At 44.6% G+C, this 19,792-nt stretch overlaps 2 protein-coding genes across 2 annotated transcripts; both read right to left on the bottom strand.

The window, feature by feature from the left end:
* Positions 1-341: 341 nt before the first annotated feature.
* Positions 342-9,687, bottom strand: LOC133890875 (thioredoxin H-type-like). The gene is made up of 3 exons (XM_062331494.1): positions 9,439-9,687; positions 779-901; positions 342-694 (listed from the first exon to the last, which is right to left on the bottom strand). Exons 1-3 carry the CDS (start codon positions 9,625-9,627, stop codon positions 551-553), a joined length of 456 nt encoding a protein of 151 aa, XP_062187478.1. The 5' UTR covers positions 9,628-9,687; the 3' UTR covers positions 342-550.
* Positions 9,688-17,293: 7,606 nt separating this feature from the next.
* LOC133891412 (thioredoxin H-type-like) lies at positions 17,294-19,512 on the bottom strand. Its single transcript, XM_062332127.1, has 3 exons — positions 19,313-19,512; positions 17,713-17,835; positions 17,294-17,628 (listed from the first exon to the last, which is right to left on the bottom strand). Exons 1-3 carry the CDS (start codon positions 19,400-19,402, stop codon positions 17,485-17,487), a joined length of 357 nt encoding a protein of 118 aa, XP_062188111.1. The 5' UTR covers positions 19,403-19,512; the 3' UTR covers positions 17,294-17,484.
* Positions 19,513-19,792: the final 280 nt, after the last annotated feature.

Below are 19,792 nucleotides of genomic sequence, written 5' to 3' on the forward strand. Positions count from 1 at the left end.
GACGAACAGATCCATCCACCGCCCAACTAGATATGACCGTCCATGAGTGAGGACAAGATGACACTACGAAAAACCGGTCACCAGCACAGGGCTAGTAGATCTGGACACTAAGAATACAAAATGGTCGCCCATACATAGAAATAGGTGACATCACGCCGGCTGCCACCACTTGAAAACAAACAGTAAAACGAGGTGGGAGGCCACTTCTTCGCCAACCGCCACCAGCCACACCAGGCTGTGTGACGGGGTGGTGGGGCCACGAGATTTTGTCACCGCCGACTCACCTAGTCGAGCGACACGGGAGCCCTGGCACCTCTCTTAAAAAAAGTGTTGCAAAGATAAACAAAGACGCAGGAATACAAACATTCAAACAGAGAAGTAAAAGACATTCAGATTCAAACTTCACAATCACAAGCTCCTATAGTGACATCAGGTTATTTAGGACAACGTCCGGTGTCACGCCGACGAAACTCTAAGCTGAATCCACGCGAAGTTCAGCGACAGCCTAACCAGGCGTGGGCTCTTATTGATGTCTACTGTTGCTGTCTGATTAGGCGGACGCGGCGCCAAGGTGCTTCGTGATAGTGGCCTGGAGCTCCTCCTTCCTGGCACCGACGATGGTGTCAACCTTCTCGCCATTCTTGATGAAGAGGAAGGTCGGCATCGCCTCAATAGCATAGAATACGGCAACCTCCTGTTGATCAGGGATAGAATATTAGTCCACCGTCACAAGGCTGGCTGGTATTTGTTTTGGAGAATTGGGTGGTGCTGTGCTCACCTTCAGCTCGTCAACGTCAACCTTCAGGAAGACAGCACTGGGGAACTTCTTGGCATATTCAACAAACACCGGGGCGATGGAGTGGCAAGGACCGCACCAGGAAGCAGCGAAGTCAATGATCACCTGCCGGCAAAAGAGTTCAGAGAACACACCATCAGGTTGTAGGATTATAATAGCAGCAACAAGGACCAGTTCTACTATCAAAAGATCACGGCAACAAGTACATGGGCCATAAGGAAATAGAACGAATAAGAACCACCTATTTCATGATTGAATAGACAGCATATCAGTTAATTCCCAAGACATCTGTCCTGCGTGTACGCACCAGGAAATAAAGTTGCTTTCATTGGGAGAAAAGGTCACGGTTGTTCTACAGCCCCTGAATTTCATCCCATTCTTGACGACTTGCTAAACAAGCCGAGTTTTTATCATGAATACTCCCTCAAAAAATCAGGTGATTTACATAGTACTTCCACTTGTCCAAAACATAAATAGTATTCCCTCTAAAAGGTTTGGTTAAACTTTAAAAACTTTAACTAACAATAGTGTTAGGAAAAAACTTTCCAACAAGAGAGAGAATGGAGTGTTGCTGAAATGAGCTTGGAGCTTATGACCCCCTTGGGATCTTATATATATGAATGGAAAGGGGGTAAATCCCCCTTCTACCATTAGTGCGATGCGAGATTTACAACAGATGCCATTACATGGATTGTGTTGATTCTTTATATGGGCCAATTTCCAAGCTATTTGGGCTATCCCCTAACAGTACTCCCTCAATCGTAAGCTCCTAAGCATGAGGGGCATGTAGCTACAACTAAGGATGGCCCTTAGCCTCTCAGAAATAGAAGCATCTACTCTAACAACCCATGACATTGATACGCCTTATTAAAAACTCTAGCCCAAAAACCCAGTGGGAAAAAGAGGCATGGAGTAAAGAGTGTGCAGGAGGCCAAAGTTTAATTAAATCGAAGGAGCCGCATCGCTCGAAGTCTTATGGCTGCTACGAGGCCGAAGGCATGGAACCAAAGACAATGTAGCCGATGGAGTTGCATTCCCTCAGGCCCACATCCGTGTTGACGAGGTATAGTGTAGCCAAGGTCAAAGTCACTGACATAGCCAAAGGAGTCGTCAGCTGAGTCCCATAGCCTGGTAGAGTCTGCGGTGATGGAACCCACCAAAGCCGTGGGAATTGGACTCCCTCCCGCGTACTACCGAGTCGATGAGGCCTAGAGAAGTCAAAACCACCAACATAGTCAAAGTCAAATTCGCTAAAGTAGTCAAAAGAGCCAAGCGGAGTCGAAGTCGATCCGGTGTACTCCCTAGTCAGCGAGGCCTAGAGAATTCGAAGCCACCTACATAGTCAAATTTGAATTTGCTAAAGTAGTTGAAGGAGCTGAGCGGAGTCGAAGTCAACAAAACCGAAAGAGCCGCACTTCCTCTGGCATGCTCTATTCATGACAAAGCCAAGCGGAGTCGACGTCAACCAAGCCAAGAGAGTCAAAGTTGACGGAGCCCCGAAAAGTGTTTGGTGAAGCTCACCGGAGTTGAAGGTGTTGCACCCTCGTGTGTACTTGGCGTCTTCAAGAATACTTAACAAAGCGTGTCATTGTAGAAGGTGAGGAGAAACCCTTGACAAAGTCTAAGGAGAGTTGTGGCGATGAGACTTGATGAAGTTGGAGACAAAGAGTGGCAGCGGCGCTCAGCGCAGCTGAGTGCATACTGCCTTGTCGATGAAGCTTAGCATAGTCAAAGGAGAACTACAACGATGAGTCCCGAAGATGTACTCTCTTAGGCCTACTCCAATATTGGTGAATTTCAGTGCGGATGATGCTGAGCTGAAGCTTTTATCGAGGTTGGTGCAAAGCCGAAGCTTTTGAAGCAGAGCTCAAGTGTTCATCTAGGTCAAAGTAGAGTTGAAGCCTTCGTTGAAGTAGGGCTGAAGCCTTCGTCGAAGTTGAAATTGAGTCAAAGCCTTTGACGAAATGGAGGTCGATCTGAAGGCGTCAACGAAATGGAGGTCAAACTGAAGTCGACTCCTGGTAGTGAGTCTCGACGAAGGCATAGGAAGAGGACGGTTGTGGCACCCAGCAACACCGAAGGAGTTGCACACCCGTAGAAGGCTATTATTTAACAGCAATAGTTAAATTCAGAACATGCTATAGCGTTGGTCACTAAACCCAGTATTACCTCTAACTCCCTCTTTAACTAGTGTTATAGAACATACTGAGCACCTCCCTCAATGTTTATGGAAGCATGATGTGGTCGAGGTCATCAGAGATGAGGGAGTTGTACTCCCTCAGGCGTGCTCTAGTTGCGATGATGAAGCCGACGAACTCGTACTTCCTATGATACGCTTTGGTAGTGATAAAAACTGGTGAAGTTGAAGTCAACGAAGTCAAGGGAGACGTACTCCCTCAGGGGTGCTTTTGAAGTGACGATGTGAAGCCAAAGTTGTTAGAGAACAAGCCGCACACTTCTCATGCCTCAGGTGCCCTGGAATCGACAAAGGCGTGATAGGAGCCCATGTCAATGAAGCACCCCCTTGGGTATGTTGAAGTGCCAAAGGGGGCACGGTGTGGCTGAAGCTGACAAAAGCATGATGGGGGCGAGAACGACAAAGCATTCCTTCAGGCACGTTGAAGTCGACGAAGGTGCCTAGAGCCAAGGTCGACGAATCATGCTCTTAGGCACGCTGGAGTCAATTGAGATAAGTGTTCCAGCAGGGATGCAGTCATGAAGCCACCCGAAGTCTGAAGTGTTAAGGATGTGATGAGACAAGAGGCCAGATCCAAAGTCCAAAGTTGCCTGCATAGCTAAAGACATCGTTGACCGGCGTAGCTGAGGGAGTCATCGACTGAGTCCGTCAACCCAGTGGAGCTGCACTCCCTCTAGCATATTCCTATGCCAACGAAGTTTGGCAGAGTTGGGGGTCGTCAATGAATCTGAAGCCGAAGTTGAGTTGAAGCTTTCATCAAACGTCAAAATTGAGCCAAAACCTTTGTCGAAGTTGGGCCAAAGCCTTCGTCGAGGCCAAACTCGAACCGTAGTGGTGATACTCGACAGGGTTGAACTAAGGGACAAAATTTAAGCTAAAAGCATTGCATTCACTAAGCCTTGCCTCGCACACCCATGAAAGTGTGGACGAAGTCTCACAGATTGGCAGGGCTATGGCCACACAACTGCTTGAAGCCCAAGGTGTTAACGGTGTGGTGGGCTGAAAGGTCATAGCCAATGGGGGTGCCCAGAAGTGAGGGAGTTGTGCTCCGAGGTTGACAAAGCTGGATGAAGACAAGGTCGATGAAGTCAAAGGAGTCATGCTCCCTCCGGCATACTTTGGTGGCCATGAAGCTTGGCACAGTCGAAGTTGACGATGAAGCAGAGGGACTCATACTCCCTCTGGCATACTCAAGAGTTGGTGAGGCCTAGCAAAGTTGATCTAGATGACAAAACCCTTCGATGTACTCCTGTGGCAGCGAAGCCTGACACAGTCGAAGCCAAGGGAAACGTACTCCCTTCGGCACACTCTAGCGGCATCAAAGCCATCGAAGATGAAGTCATAGAGTTGTCCACTGCTCAGCAGCTTTGGTGATACTTGACTAAGGTGAGTGAATTGATCCCATCAAAGCACTATCCTAGGTGCACCGAAGTTGATGAAGGCACGCTCGAAGCTGAAGTCGGCGAAGCACTCCCCCCTATGCCATGAAGTTGACAAAGGCACACTCAAAGCCAAAGTCGATGAAGGCACACCCAGAATCTTCACTATAGGGAGCCCTTAGGCTTTGGCCCGTCCTCGGTGGTGAAGTGCAAGAAAAGACTATGTCTTTGAGTCCTGGGACGAAGAGGTCATCACTGGATGTATTCCCGGTAGCGATGAACTGTAATGGTCTTTATATGCTTGGTGCAACCAAACGAAGGCTTCTGTGCTGATATCCTGATGGGGATTTTGAAGGCTATGCCTATAAGCATAAGGCTATTCAAGATGCTTATAATATTGAGGCTCGTGAGTTCTGGGAGAACTTCGATAGCTATGTGCTGAAGTCATGAAGGGAGCGAAGGCCTATGACTTCGACGGCTCCTAGTCCTGGAGGAGGAACCTACTGAGGAATTTGAAGATACTATGGATGTTGTATTTGTGGAGGCCTCATCCTCTGAGTCCCTTCTCTCTGAAAACTGGTTTGACAAGGAAGCATATCTCAAAACCTTTTCGATGCTAGGCATGTATTCCCATTTTAATTGGTGCAAAGCCACCATTATAGGGAGATGTTTGCAAGAGACCCTTTGGGTTCCACAAACAGACCTCCGCCTTCCTTATAATTTGTGTTTTTTACCATTACTTTGTTCAATAAAGTACTGGCAACTTGCTATATATATTATCTCGCTTGATTACTTTGCTCAAAGCGAGAGATCCATGCGCGAGGACCCTTCACCACAGTTAGTTATATACTAAGTGCTGGCAAGGTGCTAGCCTTCGTCAAAGCAAGACATCTAGTTATGAAGGGATGTTTTGCTCGATTGCACTACTCAAAGGAGACATCTTGTCACGAAGTCCTTTTTTACCACAATTAGTTATGTGCTATCCACCATCGTGGTGCTAGCCTTTATGGCCTCTATTTTTTGCTAAGTTTAGCTTTTATGCGAGGTGGTTCCTCAAGTCCCAGATATTCGAGGTCATTAAGGTAGACGCCCTTCAGGACCCCTAGGTTCGAATGACTTTTGAGGTATGGGCTCCGTACTTTGGATAGTGACCCTCCGCTAGTATGGGTGAGTCCTGTGATACTGGCCCTTCGGGACTCTGAGGCTCACTTGACCTGCTGAGGTGTCAAGCCCATATTTGGGCAATGGTCCTTCGTTAACCTAGGCGAGTTCTTGGACTTCTATCCTTTGGATCCCTTAGGCTCTGGAGGCTTTAGGAGGAGTTGAGCCCATACATGAGCGGCAACCCTCCTTGAATATGGGTGAATCCTTAGACACCAGCCCTTTAGAGCCCTTAGGCTCGGTCGGCTTTCCAGAGGAGTCGACGTCATATGTGGGTATCGACCCTCCGTTTATTATGGACGGGTCCTTAGACATCAGCCTTTTGGGGCCCTTAGGTCCGGCCAACTTTCAGGAGGAGTCGACCCATACGTGGGTATCAACCCTCCATTTTATTATGGGTGAGAACTTAGATATCAACCCTTCGAAACCCTTAAGTCTGGTTAGCTTTTCGGAGGAGTCGACCCCATACATGGATATCAACCCTCCATTTTATTATGTGTGAGTCCTTAGACATTAGCCCTTCAGAGCCCTTATGTTTGATCAGTTTTTCGGAGGAGTCAACCCCAGACATGGGTATCAACCCTCTATTTTATTATGGGTGAGTCCTTAGACATTAACCCTTCAGAGCCCTTAGATCCAGCTGGCTTTCCAGAAGAGTCAACCTCATACGTGGGTATTGACCCTCTGTTTTATTATGAGTGAGTCTTTAGACATCAGCCTTTCGGAGCTCTTAGGTCTGACTGGCTTTCTGGAGGGGTCGACCCCAGACGTGGGTATCGACCCTCCGTTTTATTGTAGGCAATTCCTTAGACATTAGCTCTTCGGAGCCCTTAGGTCCGGTCGGCTTTTCAGAGGAGTCGACTCCATACATGAGTATTGACCCTTCGTTTTATTATGGGAGAGTCCTTAGATATTAGCCCTTGGGAGCCCTTAGGTTTGGCTGGCTTTTCGGAGTTGACCCCATACGTAGGTATCAACCCTCTGTTTTACTATGGACGAGTCCTTAGACATCAGCTCTTTAGAGCCCTTAGGTCCAGCTAGCTTTCCGAAGGAGTCAACCCTATACATGGGTATCAACCCTCTGTTAATATGGGCAAGTCTTGGACATCAGCCCTAGGGGAGCTCTTAGACTGCTACTCTCTTTTGTTATGGGCGAGTCATTAGATATTAGCCCTCCGAGGTCCTTCAACTCGTCCGGTATTCGAGGTGGCGTTCTCATGCCATACATGTGTGCAAAAAGTAAATACTTTAGCTCATTAATACTTGAACGCGCTTATGTCATGCATGCATGCAAGAAGTAAATACTTCAGTAGCACTCCTATGGCATGTGCATTCGAACGACAAATATTCTGAAATGCTCATGCAACGTATGCGAGTGATGAGAGTAAATATTCCAAATGATTATGTAATGTATATATGAGGAGAATAAACGTTCCAAAACGCCTATGCAATGTATGCACACGAAGAATAAACATTCCAAAATGCCTATGCAATGTATGAACACGGAGAATAAACATTCCTAAGAACTCATGCAACGTGTGCACGCGGAAAGTAAATATTCTGGAGCGCTTATACAACATATGCGGAAGGTAAATATTCCAAAGTGCTCATACAATATATGCATATGGAGAATAAATATTCCAAAAAACTCATGCAATGCTCACACATTCAAATGCAAATGCTTCACCCTGCTTGCAACATATACGCATATGCAATGCAAATAAATCAACGCGATCAAGCCAAGCACATGCGAGGAGTAAAACATCTGTTAGCCCATCCCAAGACTCGAGCGCCGAAAGTGCATAGCAGGTAAATAAGAGCAAATGAGCGCCACGCACATACTCCCTAGTCTTCCGACATTTTGCTGTTGTCCCATCACCATGCGAAGCCTTATCTTGCCACACCATGCGGGCTTAAAGCAGCACGCACTACTCTCTTGTATAAAACTAACTAGCAATGATATCATCCCAAGTTTTGTAAGCTTACCAAGCTAAGCTTGACCTTCTGGAGCATGCCATTGGCCGACAGTCCCAGCCTCCTCCGCTCGAGCTCCCTGAGTCACACCTCAGTCTCCTCCTCCCACCTCCATTTGTTCACCTTGGTGCCCGTCCATTACTCGCCCTCGAATGCCTTCCCGTTCGCGGACAAACCCAACCACGTTCATGTTGAAGACGCGAAGGAGGTGTAGGGCCAGCGGGGGCATGCAAAGAGCTCAAGCTTTGGGGCCTGTGCTGTGGAAGGTCTCAAGCTCCGCGCGCGCCAGGACTCACCTCATGGCTACAACGGTGCAATATGAGAGCGATGACAATGATGGCGGTGGTTCCAGGTGGTAGCGGCTCGAATATGGTGGCGGTGGCATGGATCTGGGCAATGACAACTCTAATTAGAGTTGGCTCAGCATCCACAGGCGCCGGCGACGCAATGGGGGCCCAGTCCAGGCAGGGCGACACGAGAGGGAGGCGGAGGCGCTTGCGTAGGAAGGGTCGGGCCTCATCATGTGGTTGTGGTGGTGTGAGATGAGGGTGATGACGATGATGGTGGCGGATCCAGGAGGCAGCATCTCGAATCCGGTGGTGGCGGCATGGATTTGGGCGGCGACGGCTCTCCCCGGGGCTGGCTCAGCCTCCATAGGTGACGACGATGCAATGGTGGAGGAAGCGGTGGTGCTCGATCTGGTGGATCACGAAGGGCAGGGATGTAGGGCACTAACAACCAGGGGTGAGGAGGAGGTGAACGAAGCGAGGATGCTAGAATTTTTGTGCCGGTGACTGGAGTTCGAGGAGAGAAGACGCTGGAGTTCTCTGGTTTTCATGTGTCACGGGAGCTAGCGCCAAGACCGAAGCCCGCCTGTCAGAGATGCACTACAAGAGCTACAGTGGCGTGATGGCCTAGGAGCTCGCCGATTCCTAGCCACATAGTATATAGTATAAATGAGCATGTGAAGGCAAGCTAACTATGCCACAGAGGAATAAAACCCTTCATGATGGCCAGCCACACTGGTTGCACCCGTATATGCAACGTTCTTCGAAAGCCCCCTATAAACCTATTGAGGGAATGGTGTCGTGTGAGCTCCTATTCGTTAACTTCGATCACAATAGTCAAATCCCTATAACCAAAATAGAGAGATTAACATCAAGACAAAGATAATTCACTTTATGTTATGTAGGAGTTAGGCTCGAGAGCCCAAAGAACAAAGCTTAGAGGCGAAGCTCGAAGGCCAAAGAGGATCGACGAAGCCTGAAGCTTAAAGAGTGCAGCAAAGCCCTAAGACCGAAGGAGGGTGGCGCGAGGACCTTCGGTGACAAAGTGAAGGCTAACATAAATAGGAATCCGTGAGTTCGCTTTTAACAAATTAGAACTATAGCTTCTCTACGAGCCGACTCTGAACTCATGACTGCTAACTATCAAACGGAAGCAGAATTCAGGATGAGTGAAAATGCAAAACCATGCCTCTCACAAGGCATTAAAGCGGTCGTAGGTCAGCTGGCTAAGAGCGGCGCGCGTGCTGGATGCAACGCGGGTTTGAATCCCGAGCAAAGCCGCCTCTTTGCGGAATAGCAAGCTTTTGTCTAAGTTAAGATTACACTGAAGGTTACCGGTTGCACCAACAAATCGTGCCAAAGCCAATTGTACATAGATAGAAGATCATCAATCATCTGCTCCAAGCAAATCATCAACAACCGTCGGACAATTTAGCCGTCACAGACAAACAAAAATACTCGATAGTGCTACGCTGCAGATCGGGGATCCAAACGCATGTGGCACCTACACGCACAACCCCTGAGAAACGAAATCTGCGATAGATAGCCAGGAATCCGCTACACAGCGCCCAAGATTATTACGGGGAGAGAGAAGAGAAGGAGAAGGAGAAGGAGACGGGAGATCAGGGGGGCGGGAGCACGCACCAGCTTGCCGGCATCCTTGGCCTTAGTCATCTGGGCGTCAAACTCCGCCTTGCTGTGGCATGCGATCACCAAGCCCTCCTCGGCCGCCATTCTTCCTTCTTTTATCCTCGCGACCACCAAGCCCTCATCGGCCTCCATTCTTCCTTCTCCTTTCTTCTCCTTCGATGGTGGGCAGAATATATTTCCCATTATGATTTCTTGCGGGAGTTGGGGTGCAAGATTGTGCCTCGTGCCATCTCCGTGGCGTCGATGGGCGGTGGTATTTATAGGCGAATGGGGAAGATGCCGGGATACGTGTGCATGCCATCGCGCTCGTCGACGAGCGGTGGCCGGTGGAGCCGGACGTGCTCCTCTGGAAGGTTCTGCAAGGTTGGTCGACGGCCGTCTGGTGCAAAACACAAATAGGAGTATTTGAAAGCTGATGTCAATCTCGAGAAGCCATAATGCAAAACACAAATAAGAAGGTCAAATAATCTACTCCTCTCCGCTATATTTGTTCACGCCCATCATTGTGCGCAGATAAGAAAATTCAAATTCAATGCAAAAGGTCTGTTTTGTTATATTTGTCCACGTTCATCCTGGCGCACAGACAAGTAAATTCAAAATCAACACAAAAAGTGCAATAAATCCCTAAATTGTGTGTCCACCCCTTGGAACATGTAAACCTAGCTTAATTGCTCTACATGCATTGATTTTTTCCTCTAAAACCCACACTTCTTATTTAAAATCTCTGAAAAAATAAGAGAGCAAATGTTATCATAAGTGAATGGACAAATATTATCTAACATATACTACCAAAGTTATGGACAAACATAATGAAACAAGAGAGTAGTCGTTTGCTACAAACATGTCATGTGTATAGTTCTATGTTGGTTCCCTTGAATACAAATCAAAATTATAAATCACTTCTAAAGGGAACAGCACCATCGCTGAAATTTTAGGTTTTTAGCTATAGGAACTCATCACTTCTCTCAAAAATCAAAATGGATTGCTCTCACAACTTGTTCAAATATTTTATTTGCACCAAGGCTGCTGCCCAGTTAGTTTATAATCTACCTCATTGGGCCAACTTTGTAAAATCTCATGTATTTCAATTCCACAATTTTGTGCAGGGACGGAGATAGGAGAGTAGAATAAACGGAGTAACGGACCAAGTAACGACATCGAATAAGGTGCTCCAAACGTGGGGCAAGGGGATTTGGAAATGGTCACTTTGTGAATTGGTGTGTTCATTTTTTTTTTTTTTTTTTTTTTTGGCAAGGGATAGGTTGGAATCTTTGGAAGCATCCATTGGTGCCGTACATTTGTTGTGAAATGAGAGGCCCAAGAAAAGTGACGATTCCAGGGAATTTGGACGCTTTTCCAGCCACCACTAGGATAAGAGAACAATGTAGGTGCATTCCAACTAGTGTGAATATATTAGTACTGGCCTAGAAAAATAGAGTAGTATTATCCACAAATTTTAGGTTTTTCATAAACCAATTTTAGACCAGCAAGGTTTTTCTTTGTGTTGAAGACATACATCTCTTCCAGTAACAACATATCCAAGCCTTCTTGGCTAAGAAAGCACACGTTTTTTTTCCTGGAAGAAAAGGACAAAACTGATTTCTATATTGCTTTTGGTGCCCCATCGCACGATCTCACTCATCTATTCTATTTTGCAACATGTTGGATCGAAAAGGAAATTCCCGACAACTCGTAGGCCACACCATATTTGTAATGACGAATACTATGTTTACTGTGTGTTGGCATCTTGACGAAGACTTTGTTAACATTTTTTTTTAAAAAAAATATCAGTACATATCATCATATATATACTCACATAACACCTATCAAAAACTTTATTAACATCTACTGACCCAATTTAAACATCTAGATCGAGCTCTAATCCTAAGTGGTTGTTTGTATTATACTTCCTCCGATCTAAAATAAGTGTTATTTTAGGTATCGATACGATCCTTAAAATATAACTTTGACTACCACTTTTTTTATAATGTATTGATAAAATATAACAAAAATATACTATTATGAAAGTATTTTTTGAGATAAATCTACCCGTGCCATTTTTAAGTATCTAAACTTAATACACAAAAAGTAATTTCTAGCTAAAGTTTAAACAGTTGACAGCACGTAACTAAAACAATATTTATTTTAGACTGAAGGGGTTAGTACGTTGGCCACCTAACAAATATACAAATATATTTGTAAATTGGTAAATTTGAAATGCAACACTTTGTTGAAAAGATTTGTGGTTAATTCGGTCATCCACTCTTACAACCCCAACAAGGAAATCCCATGCATACAGACAGACCCTATGATCCAACAGCTACTACTCGAAAAGTACCTACTCCATTCGTTTAAAAATAATAGATATATTTATTTTTAAAAAAATCAATTTTTATATACTTTGATTAATATTTAATTAAATTATAAAAATAACTAGTATATAAAAATTATACAACTAAATTTATAATTCAAAATAATTTTATATTATATAGGCTTGTAACTACAAATAATATATTTTATAAAAAAATATTAATTAAAATTCATCTTTAAAGACCAAACTTAAAAATACGTCTATTATTTTTAAACAACGAAGTATTTCTTGTGTGACGTCATGGCACTGGTTTGCTGCGTTGCTGGTTCTGCCCGTTGACCCAACATTGATCGAGTGTGGCTGATAGTCACACGTGACTCATTGCGTGGCATCAGTGGTTGATGGATCTTCTACGCGTGAGCCTCAGGCGCAAGTATATATTGGCGGGCCACAAAACCTTGTCGGGCTCTCATTTTGCCCATTTTGTTGTCAGGGGCCGTCAGGGGTTATATTTGTTTCGGTCAATTTTGTCGCTAAACCTAAGGCCCTTTCGAACACATGCAAAAACATACATACTCGACGTCATATATTCTCCAATAAAAAAATGTCATATATTCTGAAACGAAATCCTACAGAAATATAAGATATATGAATTGATCATAAGAGATGTGTACATGCTAAACATGAAAAATACAAAACCAAACCTTAGAGCATGTTTGGTTACGCAATGAAGTGTGGCACACGCACAAAAGAATGTAGCAAAGCAAAAGACCGCCACAAGTGAATGAAGTATTAACATCAGATTTCTACGAGAATGAAGTGAGATATGTAATTTTTCAAATAGAACATAATAAAGCTCTGGGACCGGATGGTTTTCTGGCATAATTTTATCAAGCCTTCTGGGACTTGATAAAAAGCGATCTGATGGCATTATTTGTAGATTTCAAGAAAGGAATACTACCTTTGCATAGTCTCAACTTTGGAACTATAATTTTGATACCTAAATTAAAGCAAGCCTAATAAATTCAACATTATAGACCTATTTGTCTATTGAATGTGAGTTTTAAGATTTTTACCAAGTTAGCTACGAACAGAATCTCTGGGGTAGCTCAAAAGGTAATAAGTCCAACACATACATCGTTCCTACCAAGTAGAAATATCATGGAAGGAACAGTCATATTACATGAGGTAATACATGAGATGCACCGAAAGAAATTAATGGAGTTATACTTAAAATCGATTTTGAGAAAGCCTATGATAAAGTAAAGTGGCACTTCTTACAACAAGCTCTACGTATGAAAGGATTTTCACAAATTTGGTGTGAATGGATAAAATCTTTTGTGGAAGGCGGAAATGTGGGAGTAAAAGTGAATGATCAAGTAGGACAAAATTTTCATACAAAGAAAGGTCTTAGACAAGGCGATACTTTATCTCTGATCCTGTTTAACATAGTGGCGGATATGCTGGCCATCTTGATAAGAAGAGCTAAGAATAATGGTCAAATTGCTGGGGTCATTCCGCATTTAGTGGATGGTGGTTTGTTCATCTTACAATATACGGATGATACGATCATCTTCATGGATCATAATCTAGAACAAGCAAAAAATATGAATCTTTTGCTATGTGCCTTTGAACAATTATCCGGCCTCAAGATAAACTTTCACAAGAGCAAGTTATTCTGCTATGGTTCGGCACATGATTGTCAAGAACAGTATTCCGAACTTTTTGGATGTCGTATTGGTACATATCCTTTTAGGTATTTAGGCATTCCTATGCATCATAGAAAACTATGTAACAAGGATTGGAGGATAATAGAAGAGAAATTTGAAAAAAAGCTGAGTACTTGGAAAAGTAAGCACATGTTAGTGGGAGGTAGGCTAGTCCTGATTAATTCTGTGCTAACTAGTTTAGCAATGTTTATGCTCTCTTTTTTTAGGTCCCTAGAGGAATATTACAAAAATTGGAATATTTTATATCAAGGTTTTTTTTGGCAAAGTGATGTCCATAAGAAAAAGTATAGGCTAGTCAAATGGGGCATTATGTGCCAACCGAGGGACCAAGGAGGTCTAGGTATACAAAATATTGACTTACAAAATCAATGTCTTCTTAGCAAATGGCTGTTTAAGTTAATAAATGAGGATGGTTTATGACAGGATCTTCTTAGGAATAAATACCTAAGACACCAAACAATTGCTCACGTGGAAAAAAAGAAGCCAGGTGACTCACAATTTTGGTCAGGATTAATGAATGTTAAAAGGAAATTCCTAAATCTGGGTACTTTTCATCTTAATGATGGAAACCAAATTCGTTTTTGGGAAGATAAATGGATGGAAAATTTCACCCTTAGAGAGCAATACCCTTCGCTCTATAACATTGTTCATAGGAAGAATACATCCATATCAACGGTGTTTAGTAATGTTCCATTGAATATCTCTTTTCGTCGATCACTAGTTGGTAACAACTTAACACGTTGGCATCAGCTGGTGGCTCAAGTCATGCATATCCATTTGAATGATAGTCATGATGTTTTTAGGTGGAATTTACATCATAATGGATAATTTTCAGTTCATTCAATGTACAGGGCTCTTATAAACAATGGGAATATAGAAGCGAACAAGGTGGTGTGGAAAATGAAAATTCCATTAAAAATAAAGATTTTTCTATGGTATCTAAAGAAGGGGGTTATTCTCACCAAAGATAATTTAGCAAGACGAAACTGGAATGGATGTAAAACTTGTTGCTTTTGTAGTAGCAATGAAACCATTCAGCACATTTTTTTCGATTGTCATTTTGCTAAGTTTATTTGGAGAGCGGTTCAGATAGCCTTTAACTTGAATTTACCTTCCAGTGTTGATAATCTTTTTGGAGAATGGTTAGCGGGAAGGGAAATAAAAGAACAAAGGTTATTGTTAACCGGGGCATCTGCTTTATGTTGGGCTCTATGGCTTAGCAGGAATGACGTGGTTTTTGATAAATCACCTTGTAATACTTATATGCAGGTAATTTACAGAGGAACATATTGGCTCCGGTTCTGGGCGCTGTTGGAAAAGTGTGATGAAGACAAGGAGATGATTCGTCTTGCATGGCGGACTCTTGAGACTACGGTGATGCAACTATTTGCCAACCATGGATGGAGGTTTAGGAATAGAATTAGTTCTTAATAAATTCTCTTTATCCAGGTTTTGTTAGCTTTTTTTTTGTCTAAGTTTCTCTTCGATCACGATATGTGATATAGTTGCTTGAATGCAACACTTTGTAATAAGTTTTGGAGCCGGATGCATTCATGCAGAAGGCTGGGATTTTGATTCCATTATCTAAAAAAAAAAGACCGCCACAAGTACGGTAAAGTTAGGCAGAAAAAGTGCATATAACACGTGAGTTATATGGTGAAAACAAGACAAACCACGATTGTAACGATGAACTAGACAACAGCCTAAGAAATTGTTGTGTGATGACAGTTGAACAAACATACCCCTAACCTTGATGCTACCTGCTAGGTGAGTACTGCAAGTGGTGTCATGTGCTTTACGCATCAATGTTGATTTGACTTGACTAAACGAAACATCGGAGTTTTCATCCGAAAAACTTCTTGGAGTAAATAGGAAACACCACAACAATACCTTCAAGGAGGGGACGGTGTCCGAAGGCGTCACCGATGCTGGCTTTGATAGGACACCGAACAAGGCTTTCGCCCGATGTTCCCGCACCCATAAAGATCGAATTGTGTCAAAAAAAAAAACACAAACATCACAAGGAAGCCACAAGAGACATGGCACCAACGTCGCCTGCCCCTCGAGAACTCACAGTCCAAATGAGTCGTCGCCAAGCCGCAAAGCTTCCTACGGGCCAGACCTGGGGAAAGACAAGTTTGGCAAGGGGAGGAGCCTGAAGATGCTGGAGAGGCCCGGACGAGGAAGAGCACCGTGAGAAGAGGATTGAAGCACCAATGCCACCAAACTGACCATCACCATACCTCAACCAAAGACACATTGACACTTCAAGCACAGAAATGGCCTAGACACCACGGATGATCACCATGACACAGAAGCTTGAGATAAAAGAATAGAAGTAACGACACGATGAACCACAAACTATACCATGGTCGAGAGAAAACATAGTGAGCACACACTGCAAAGATCTCCGACCATCGACAACAGAATGATAAGGATGAGAAGAGGCAGCCCCTCAGCTGGGTAGCAAGGACATAGTCGCGGGGGCAATGTCCTCGACGCTACGCACGAACGGTCACCGCGCTGGCATCGGCAAACTCACACGACCAGACCTCGTCGATCCATGCCATGGCCACGCACTAGCCCCTGGGCCTCTACGATGCGACGCCGAGCATGACGAGACAGAGTTTGCCAAGGGCAAGCCGGCCGACCATGCAACTCCATCACAGAGATCACGTTGGTGGCTCGGGATCCAAAATCCCTTCACGAAGGGATTTTCGTTCCCTTCAGCGTTCCAACGGTTTCGCTTCACGATTCCTGTCACGAAGGAATTCCTAAGTCTATTCCCTTCAAGATGAGATTCTCTCTTCTTTTCCTTCACGAATTCCTTCAAAGGAAAGTTGTTGAAGATAAGAAAAAATAAAGAGAAATGAGAAAAGAAATAAAAAAGAAAATGAAATGAAGAGAATATCGTTAGGATGGTCTAAGCGCCGAAGAGCAGAACCATGTGTGCGGAGGCCGCGCAGATCCCCGCGCGCAGATCGGTGCGTTGCGAGCAGAGGAACCGACCACACGCGCACAGGACCATGCACGGCCGAACTCGGAGCAGCACGTTCAGACCACCGCCCCACCGCGCATCTCACACCGCGTTGCCCAGCCGACGCAGATCCTAGCTGTCGAGCGCGGGATCACGAGGGAAGACCAGCCGGACATGTAGCTCCGACCACCGCCCAACTAGGTCTGACAGTCCTCTTGCAGGGCGAGCAAACCCGAAACCAGCCCGCTGACGCAGGGCGAGTAGATCCGAACATCGAGAGGACAAAATAGTGACCCACACGAAGAAATAGGACAACGACGCCAACCGCCGGCACCTGAAACAAATGGGAAAACACAGAGGGAGGGGAAGAAAACGGCCACGACGAAGGCCTTATGGCTATGTCGCCGGCCTCCACCACCACCGACGGATAGCAGTGGCGGCAACGGCCTCGGGTGTCTCACCGGGATTTATTTCCAAAAATAAATTTGCAGGTATCCTCAGACGTCTATGGACCATAAGAAGAGGCGACGTGCCCGTCGCTAGTGGAGCTGGAATCTTCGTGAATCTCTGATAGACGTGTGTTGGTATAGGTTCTAGTTTTAGCGTGCGCTCTAGAGGTGTGTTGATGTGTGTAGTATGCGTTGTGTTCGGCGTTCGTTCAGATACTACAACTTGTTCTCTAGATGTGAGGAATAAAAAAAAACTGACGGGATGGTGGGGCCGCGAGATTTTGTCACCGCCGAGTCACCCAGTCGAGCGACGCGGGAGCCCCGGCAAGACTCTCTCTCTCTCTTAAAAAAAAATGTCGCAAAGATAAACAAAGACGCAGGATAACATTCAACCAGAAAAGTCAAAAGACACTCAGATTCAAACTTCACAATCACAAGCACCTATAGCGACATCAGGTTATTTAGGACAATATCCGGTGCCACGCCGACGAAACTCTGAGCTGAATCCACGCGAAGTTCAGCGACATTCAAACCATGCGCAGGCTCTTATTGGTGGATGTTGTTGCTGTCTGATTAGGCAGACGCGGCGCCAAGGTGCTTCGTAATGTTGGCCTGGAGCTCCTCCTTCCTGGCACCGACGACGGTGTCAACCTTCTCGCCATTCTTGATGAAGAGGAAGGTCGGCATCGCCTCAATAGCATAGAATGCGGCAACCTCCTGTTGAACAGGGATAGAATATTAGCCCACCGTCACAAGGGTGGATGGTATTTGTTTTGGAGAATTGGGTGGTGCTGTGCTCACCTTCAGCTCGTCAACGTCAACCTTCAGGAAGATAGCACCAGGGAACTTCTTGGCATATTCAACAAACACCGGGGCGATGAAGCGGCAAGGACCGCACCAGGAAGCAGTGAAGTCAATGATCACCTGCAGGCAAAAGAGTTCAGAAAACACATCATCAGGCTGTAGGATTATAATAGCAGCAACAAGGGCCAGTTCTACTATCAAAAGATCACAGCAACAACAAGGGCATGGGCCGAAAGGAAATAGAAAGAATAAGAACCACCTATTTCATGATTGAATAGACAGCATATCAAGCATATCAGTTAATTCCCAAAACATCCTGTCCTGTGTGTAAGCACCAGGAAATAAAGTTGTTATCATTGGGAGAAAAAGTCACGACTGGTCTACAACCCCTGAATTTCATCCCATTTTTGATAGACTTCCTAAATAATATAAATTCGATTACCCACTTTTTCGAATAAAATTGTTGATAAAACTCCAACATAATTTGTTCAAAATGCACCAGAATCCTTGGAGAATATTCAAGGACCCCATTTCCAAAGGGTACCTGTTGAAAATCGCTTCAACAAATCCGTCCAAAACTTTTTAAGAAAAATTGCAAAGTTTTGAACTCGAAGGTTTTTCCAAGGGATGCCTGTTAAAAATTGTTTCAATCTCTCACCAAAACAGATAAAAAGTAGATCACTGAAAATTAATACCCAGCCATATGGGTATATGAAGAGCGCGAATTCCTTTAGTTTAGAAACCTTAAAATATATATCATTTTGTAAAACGTTCGGTCAAACTTTCAAAACTTTGACTAACAATATCGTTCAAAATATTTAGTTTAGAAACCTTAAAATCATGTTAGATTTGTCTTGCAAAATTGATTTTATAAATATATTCTAATAGAACATAGTGGTCAAAACTATGCATTTGAGACTGTGTCTTATTCAAAATGACACTATTTATGACCCAAGAGATTAATTGTCAATTCAAAGTCGCTTTCAACCATCTGCATAGCTAACTTGTCACAAACTCATGGCATCAGATGGTAACACCGCCAAATTAAATCGATCGCAAGCTTTTGGCGAAATTATGATTACATTGAAGGTTACCGGTTGCACCAACAAATCGTGTCAAAGCCAATTGTACATAGATAGAATATCATCAATCATCTGCTCCAAGCAAATCATCAACAACCATCGGACAATTTAGCCGTCACAGACAAACAAAAATACTCGATAGTGCTACGCTGCAGATCGGGGATCCAAACGCATGTGGCACCTAAATCTGCGATAGATACCAAACAAAATTACCAAAATTTTGTTCATACTGCCTTGAGCCCCAACGCCATCCGAATCCTATTCGACAAAATCACCAGCGACTCGCCGAATCCCGCCCCTAAATCTGTCCCGAGCACACGCGCCACGCGCTAATCGCCTAAAAGCATGCACTCTGGATGCGATTTCGACGGATTCGAGCACGGGGAACACCGCGCTACGATCCTAGAAACCAACAGGGGTCAAGGAAACCTAGCGCCAGAATCCCCTACACAGCGCCCAAGATTACGGGGAGGGAGAAGAGAGGAGGACGGGGATCAGGGGGCGGGCGCACGCACCAGCTTGCCGGCGTCCTTGGCCTTAGTCATCTGGGCGTCGAACTCCGCCTTGCTGTGACACGCGATCACCAGGCCCTCCTCGGCCGCCATTCTCCTTCTCCCCTCCTCTCCTTCCTCGGTGGGATTGAGAATGTATTTCCAATTTGGATTTCTTTCGGGGGTTGGGTTGCAATATTGTGTGTCTCCTATGTGGCGTGGATGGGCGGTATTTATAGGTGAATGGGGAAAATGCCGGGATACGCGTGAAGGAGAGCCGACGAGCGGTGGCCGGTGGAGCCGGACGTGCTCCTCTGGAAGGTTCTTAAGGTTGGTCACCGGCCGTCTGGTGCAAATATCCGTAAAAAGATATTTTTAAAAGGTATACAAGTAAATATTAGATATATAGATACAGTAGATAATTAATATAAGATTAAATATATTTTTAGAAGAAGAAATAGGAAAAATTTATATATAATGAATATTTAATCAATTTATCGTTCG

Source organism: Phragmites australis, chromosome 14 (assembly GCF_958298935.1).
Source record: "Phragmites australis chromosome 14, lpPhrAust1.1, whole genome shotgun sequence".
NCBI classification, from domain to species: Eukaryota; Viridiplantae; Streptophyta; class Magnoliopsida; order Poales; family Poaceae; genus Phragmites; species Phragmites australis.

Excerpts from the sequence above, each read along its gene's own strand:
- LOC133890875 (XM_062331494.1), bottom strand. The coding sequence starts at position 9,627 with ATGGGAAATATATTCTGCCCACCATCGAAGGAGAAGAAAGGAGAAGGA. Across the intron at positions 902-9,438 it reads CCAAGGATGCCGGCAAGCTG|GTGATCATTGACTTCGCTGC; the intron begins GTGCGTGCTCCC and ends TTTTGCCGGCAG. Across the intron at positions 695-778 it reads TTGACGTTGACGAGCTGAAG|GAGGTTGCCGTATTCTATGC; the intron begins GTGAGCACAGCA and ends CCTGATCAACAG.
- LOC133891412 (XM_062332127.1), bottom strand. The coding sequence starts at position 19,402 with ATGGCGGCCGAGGAGGGCCTGGTGATCGCGTGTCACAGCAAGGCGGAG. Across the intron at positions 17,836-19,312 it reads CCAAGGACGCCGGCAAGCTG|GTGATCATTGACTTCACTGC; the intron begins GTGCGTGCGCCC and ends TTTTGCCTGCAG. Across the intron at positions 17,629-17,712 it reads TTGACGTTGACGAGCTGAAG|GAGGTTGCCGCATTCTATGC; the intron begins GTGAGCACAGCA and ends CCTGTTCAACAG.